Source organism: Pyrus communis, chromosome 6 (genome assembly GCF_963583255.1).
Source record: "Pyrus communis chromosome 6, drPyrComm1.1, whole genome shotgun sequence".
NCBI classification, from domain to species: Eukaryota; Viridiplantae; Streptophyta; class Magnoliopsida; order Rosales; family Rosaceae; genus Pyrus; species Pyrus communis.
This window is the reverse complement of record NC_084808.1, coordinates 5,670,448-5,677,764: the sequence shown is the minus strand read 5'-3', so window position 1 is coordinate 5,677,764 and position 7,317 is coordinate 5,670,448. Positions and strand designations below refer to the sequence as shown.

Below are 7,317 nucleotides of genomic sequence, written 5' to 3'. Positions count from 1 at the left end.
ATTACACGGTCTGCGTGCCACGTAAGCTTGGTAGTTTTTAGAGTCAACAATTATGTAATCAAACGGTACTTTACATATCATAATATTCATGAATAAAATTATATATTTTTTCATGTCCTTTTCCTTATTTTATTACACATGATTCAAGCGGGCACATGAAAAAAATTCCACGTAAGTTTAAATTTTTCTGTATTTGAATGCTGACATGGCGACAGACTTACCAAAACCATACATTTTAAACCCGTATACATTCCAGTCAACTCTGGTAACCGGCGAGTCTCGACTGAGTCGACTCGAACGTTCTAATTCTCTCCCTCTCTCTCTCTCTCTCCAGTCTGTCGTTGTTCTATTTCTCTCGAACGTTCCAATCGGATCCCAAAACCCATTCCAATCGGGTCCGCCCAAATCCTGACACGAGTGTCCATCATGGAAGGAGCTTCGACGGCTGGCGGAGGCGGTGGCCCGGCGCCGTTTCTGCTGAAGACGTACGACATGGTGGACGATTCCGCGACGGACGAGATCGTGTCGTGGAACTCGAATAAGAAGAGCTTCATCGTCTGGAATCCGCCCGAGTTTGCTCGGGTTCTGCTCCCCACCTATTTCAAGCACAACAACTTCTCCAGCTTCATTCGTCAGCTCAATACATACGTAAGCTCCTTGCCTCTTAATATTTTGATTTAGGTTAATTGTTAAATTCTTGAAAAAATTGAAAGCATTGTACATTTTTGTCCCAATTTGGATTGGTTCTGTTTGGATGCACCCCGGAGAATTTTCGTGTTTTTGTAGTTCTGTGTTTGGGTGATTGGAAATTTACTCTGTTCTTTGTTTGGATTGTTGCTAGTTTTCATGGAGACTGTTTTCCTTCTAATTTTGCAGAAGCTAAAATGGTTTTTGTTTAATTGTAGCTTGATTGTGAATGTAATTTGTATTTTTTGTTGGTTCCAAATTTCAATACTATTTCTTTGGTGTCCTTCCCTTGCAGCTTGGTTTCGTAAGGATAAGTTGAAGACCACGACTTTCACAATGCAACTAGGTTAGAGTTCTAGAAGGTTCAACTTATAAGCTAGATTAGAGCACATCAAGGATTATGTATGGTGGATGGTGCTAACCGATACTATCGAGCTATCGGGCTAGTGTCGATGAAGTTTTTTTACCTGGAATCGGACCCTATTTTAATTTAATTGACCTTGATTTGAGGCAGGAAAAGGGAGTTTGAAAGATAGTGTTTTGATGCGTTGAGAATGCCCTAATTTAAGTAGGAGGCAATCAAATAAAATACAAAAAATTAGGATGCACTGTTTTTGGTGAGTAGTTCGTTCTTGTTGTGATATGTATAGAAAGTCTTGCTCATCAAACATTTGTGTTGTAAAGTTATGTACTTATTTTTTGTAATTGCGTTGCTGGTGAAATGTGTGCTAATCGTTGGACTGAAAACAGAATGCAGCGCATCATTTTTCATATGCAAGTGCCAAGTGGTTCTGTATCAAGACATATGAACCGACTTGCTTTAGGTTGATTGTTTCATTGTGAAAAAATAAATTCAACATAAATGTATGCACATAAAGTTAAATGAATGGTAATTTCTAAATGTACGACGACTGATGCTCAATTTTTATGTAGTTGACCAGGTTTTTTACTGTCGAATGCCTAACTAAGTTGCTTGAACAAATTTGAAACTTCCAAACTTATCCAAATTATGAACTTAACCTATACACAATTGACTATCAAACTTGAAAATAAGATGATCCTCCTTATCCACTACTAGCACTGGCTTTAAATTGTTTGTTAATCACATATTTTCTTCAAATGATTGTAATTTGGATATTAGAAACATGTTATTTTTTTCGTATTCAGCATTTATTATCATAAATCATTACAATCGGAAATAAGGAGCAGAAGTCAACTTTTGATAACTTAAAACAAGTTCCATCTAATTGAAATAAAACGCAATGCAGTGCAAAATTGTTACTTTATAGTTTTATTCAAGTCTCTGCACATTCTTATGGTATTATCAATACTTGCTTTTAAGTGATGCAGCAAGCAGAAGGCAGAAAGTTGATATCTTTACAATATTAGGTTTTTACTGTTTGGGCTCAACATGCGACATTGGATGAGGAGTCGGATATGTTTTGATGGTTATATTATGTCCTTAGAGTCTGAGTCAAACAATTTTGTAGAGGAGTTTTGTTAGACACAATTTTACACACTGGGACAGAATTGACAGATTTAAAGTTTCACAATTTTCACATATGCAGTACATTTCCTTATTTCCACGCTAAAGTCATATTTTGCATCAAACAGCAAAAAATGATCTCTAATGCGATACCAGATGGCAACCTCCTAGAATGTATCACATTAAGCAGATTCCATTTCTTTTTTCTCCTTCCATCAACCTATTCTCGTTCATTGTATTCCTTGCAGTTGCTATATTGCATTGTATATTCCAAATTTCTCTGATATATATGTTTAATTTAATTAGAGATCGGTCCTTGGTTGTATTTTCCAATGCATTAATTTTCTTGATAATTTTCCTGGCTTGTAGTGAGCAACTCATTCTCTCTCCTTGTAGTGAGCAACTCATTCTCTCTCTCATGAACCAGCTTTCAGTATTTCTGGCACTCACCCTCTTTCAGATGCATTGTACAATAATTCTGTATCATCTCTAGGTGATCATCATTTTTATATTGTTGGAAGTGACTGTCGATAGAATTCAACTTAGTATGTTTGGACATGAATTTGTCACAGGGATTTCGAAAGATTGATCCTGAGAGATGGGAATTTGCTAATGAAGACTTCATACAAGATCAAAAGCATCTTCTTAAGAATATCCACCGCAGAAAACCCATTCACAGCCACAGCAATCCTCAAGGTTCTATGGTTGATTCAGAAAGAGCAGCTCTTGATGACGAAATAGAGAAGCTTTCACATGATAAAGCCGCACTTGAGGCAAATATTTCAAGGTTCAAGCAGCAGCGATCTGAGGCAAAGCTTCAGTTGGAAGACTTAACACAACGGGTGAGTGGTATGGAACAACGGCAGAAGAATTTGGTGACATTCTTAGATAGGGCTGTTCACAACCCTAATTTTGTTGAACATCTCACTAGAAAAATTGAATCTATGGATTTCTCAGCATATCATAAGAAAAGGCGATTGCCTGACATTGACCATCTACAGCCAGTCATGGAGAATGGTTTTGTGGATAACCGAAGTAGTTCTAGATCTGAGTTTGGAAATATTTTCCACCAAGACTTCTCAAGTAAACTTAGACTTGAATTATCACCAGCTGTTTCAGACATGAATTTGGTTTCACGTAGCACGCAGAGTTCCAATGAAGATGGGGGTAGTTCAACTAGGAAAATATCTGAAGAACTTAAAGGTGCACAGATGAGAACAGAAGGCGTTTTATTTGCACCTGAAACCTTAGAACTTTCAGATACTGGAACATCTTTTGCATTCAAAATGGATTCATTGTTATCGCGGAAAGCACCAACTGTTGGAAGCCCTAGACGTCATTCCTTGGAGCCAGGTTTGCCTTCTAATGAAGAAGGTGATGGCCATTTATCCTGCCACTTAAATCTCACTTTAGCATCTACTCCGTTGCAAGTCAATAATAGTCCTTATTTAGCTACAGTACCCCAAGTAGGTCAGGATATCAACGAATCTGCAGCATCAGAGCTAAATGAAAATGGAAAAGATTCGGATTTAAGAGCCTTTACAAACAAAAATATAGCTGATGATGACAAACCCAAAACTTCCTCCCGAGAAGCCACACATAACAATCAAGCGCCCCCACTGGTTCCAGTTAGAGTAAACGATGTTTTCTGGGAACAGTTCCTAACTGAAAGGCCTGGCTGTTCAGAGAATGAAGAAGCAAGTTCAAATTATAGGGGAAATCCATTTGATGAGCAAGATGATGGAAGGTTAGACCATGGAATGTCCAGAAATGTCAAGGATGCAGAAACGCTCACTCTTTGAGTGATCCAGGTTCACAAGAAAGTGCTCTCCGGTCTCCCTTGATTTGTAAGATTCACATTATATAATTCTGAAACTTGACATTAATTGCCTGTTATTGATTGGAATAAGTTCATGCACCAAATTGCAATTAGTTCATAGTCATCACTGGCTACTGTTCATTGTCATGTTAGTGTATTCTGATATAGCCGCATTTAGCAGTGTAGTATTGATACATACGTTGTAACACACTTTTAGTGCGTGGTTATAGATTACTAACTATAAATAGTTAGACAATTCACAATCAGTCTGACATTAGGTTCTGTTTGTGTACCTATGCTTCATGTATCCGTTTCTCGTGCTAAATTTTTGTTTACGTTAAGTGGCCACATAGAAAAACAAAATACCGATCTCAACCTGAAATTTGATGTTTTGTGATGATCTCTTAATTCATACTGAATCCATTTTCTGATTGCTTGTGTCAAAACAATTTTGGGGATATGCTAAAATCTGATCTTTTAATGTGCAAGTTATATCGTCATTTTCATTTTTATTTTACAGTTGTCTGTGTTGTACTTTCCAACAATCGGAATACATGGATTTTTCAAGCAGTCATGTTGATAACTAGTTTATATGCTTGTAAACACCATGTGCTTGGCCCCTTATTCGGTCAACACCCACTCTCTAGATTCAATTTGGTTTCCTGATCTGTAGAGATGCATTAAGATTGTGTCAAATCCAATCTGATTTTTTGGGAGATGCATTGAAACTTCTTTGGCCAATTCCCTTTAAGAAAATTTCGCCACCTGAGTCCAAGATTCCTTCATAATCCATATTGAAAACCAAGTGCTATCGATCGGGATAGTAAATGTGAAGAGAATTTCTGGTAGTACCGACTCCCACAAAGACTTCTCCGTTGTTGGAATCCGGCAATGGCAGTGTCTGAGCTAGTTTTTCATCTGCTAAATCAAAAGAAATGATAGTAGAACTCATCATCTCAAGTTGTACCCAATGAAGAGCTCCATTTAAGAAGCAAGCCTGCACACCCCTTCCCTTTAAGGAAATTGATTTCTTCTTCTTGATAAGTTGTCCATGAATTTGTTTTCACTGTGAAGACGTTTATCGCAGTTTGGAAGGGATTTGTTTCGGTTGTATCTCGACTGCCCAATATTACCTTGTAGTCTTCATTGTAGGAATCATATCCCAATCCATAAAACAGCTTGTCGTCGGATCCCAACTCGTAAAATCGTTTGTTAAACGGAGGTTTTGGTAAGACAGTGGTATCTCCGGTAGAGGGGTTCCATAAGATAATGCCGGCGTAATCGTCGCTGTCTTCAATTGCTAGACGTACCAAGCCATTGCAAGAACCCAAAAGATTAACAAACATTTCTGAGGTCGTTACAGAGGGACAAGTAAAAGCTTTCTTATCGGAACATAAGCATCATTATCATTCAATGCTTCGTAGTCCATGTAAAGGAGACGGTCATTTGAGACAGAGAGAGTTTTGAAAACCCGAGATAGATAGGTAGAAACTCAACATTTCATTTATTACAATATTTAACCACATGCACATTCAAACCCCATTAATAAACAATGTTAAGCATGGAAATAATAAGAGATAATGAGTCCAAAATAGTGTTTAAATACCTTGTTTTTATCTCTCAAAATCCCAAGCTTCTTCTATTCAAGAGGAAAGCACAAACAGTCATTGTTAAAACAAGTAAGAAATGAAATGAGTTACGTAATTTAGTTGTAAGCTGAGATAACTTACCTCATAAAAAGATGTAAAAACATTATTTACTGTCCTTTTTTAGATATAAATATAATACTTGAAATAAATACGTACTAGTAACTTCTACCCATATTATGCGCGCGATGTATATAGATAAATTGGGATGAAAATTACAATATCATCATTTTCTAGATAAAAAATGTATTAGGAGGTATCTTACCATACATTGATAGAAGATGAATTTCCCTTCCACGAGCCTTATACCACATGAGACAACATTTGGCCTCCAGGACAAACAGTATCCCAAAGTAGAGCCTTCTTGTGAGAGAAATGTAGGGTCCATTTGTTAACCATTTTGTTTTTCATTGTTGTGGGACCATGATTTTCCAAGGCCGGGTAAGGTGGATCGAAATACGAAAACCTCAAAAGTCCAGTCATGGACTTAATAGCTTCCACAACAGGGTTGCACAAACAAAGCATCTATGTAACAATCAACCCATTTTGGAGTAGCAGGTGAAGTCTGATAGGATTTTTAGTACCTGCGCAAATAAGATTAAAATCATTGAAAATACTTGCAAGAATACAAGGTATTTGTAGTAAAAATGCTCATGCAAGGTCGTTGTCCCCAAAGATTGTTTGACTAATTTGTAATTAAACTAACTCTTAATTAATTATTAAAACAGATTTTATCAAAGATTTAAGATGTATGAATTTAAAATAAGTAGATAAACAATAAAAGAAATCTGAAAGGTTGGAAATAATAACAGCAAAGAAGAAAAAACGTTTTTTTTTTTTAAATTAACAATTTAGAGAAATCTAGGGTTTAGCCGTCACCGTCACAATCCTATGCAATTCTATCAATTATCTATGAATTTCCACATACATGCTTTGAAGGTTAGGTTTTCCTAATGCATATTTTCCTTGTGATATTCAAGCGAAAATGTATATCTAACATGCAATCTGTCTGTGATGTTCAAATTAAATATAAACATGCAAAACTCATTAAGTTTCGTGAAAACTCTCTGAAAAACCATGCAACCCTTAAGAGCGTGATGTTTGCCTTAAGTGAATTTGCAATTACTAATCACAAGAAGCCCTCCTCAATTTCAAGGTGATGTTCCAACAAAAATTGCATCAAATTACTTGTCTAAATATCCTAATGGTGATCAATCATTAAAATATATAGATAATTTTAATTGCAGTGATTAATAATTCAAAGCAAGCATGCATCCATTCATAAGCAAATTAATAAAATCACATATTCATGCTAAGGCTCATGGCCTAACCCTAGCAAAGTTCTCTGTCTCCAAAGTTGAATAAAGGAAGCATAACCTAAAACTAAGAACGGCAAAGCAATATAATTGCTAAGCCATCGCACAAACCCTAAAACATAGGTCTCTTAGTCCAACTAGGAAACTAAATAATAAAATAAAATACTTAGAAAATAAAGTCCTAATTAAACTAGGAAAAACTGCAAGGGAACTGTCCAGCCACGTTTTAGCCTCAAACATCCTCCAAATCCATCCATAATAGCTTGTTTTGAAGATCGGGACGTTCTAAACACATCACCAGAAGGCCACGAACCCATCCGAGGTCATCTTGGGCTCCAAAAACGCAATTCAAGCCCAAAAATG

At 36.5% G+C, this 7,317-nt stretch overlaps 1 protein-coding gene across 1 annotated transcript; it reads left to right on the top strand.

Annotated features, from left to right (window-relative positions):
* Window positions 1-314: 314 nt before the first annotated feature.
* Window positions 315-4,258, top strand: LOC137737262 (heat stress transcription factor A-5-like). The gene is made up of 2 exons (XM_068476695.1): window positions 315-648; window positions 2,746-4,258. The coding sequence occupies exons 1-2, from the start codon at window positions 427-429 to the stop codon at window positions 3,973-3,975; spliced, it is 1,452 nt and encodes a 483-aa protein (XP_068332796.1). The 5' UTR covers window positions 315-426; the 3' UTR covers window positions 3,976-4,258.
* Window positions 4,259-7,317: the final 3,059 nt, after the last annotated feature.

Bases quoted from the DNA above. Each gene is read 5' to 3' on its own strand.
- LOC137737262 (XM_068476695.1), top strand. From the start codon at position 427: ATGGAAGGAGCTTCGACGGCTGGCGGAGGCGGTGGCCCGGCGCCGTTT. The intron at 649-2,745 runs GTAAGCTCCTTG...AATTTGTCACAG, and splicing joins TTCGTCAGCTCAATACATAC to GGATTTCGAAAGATTGATCC.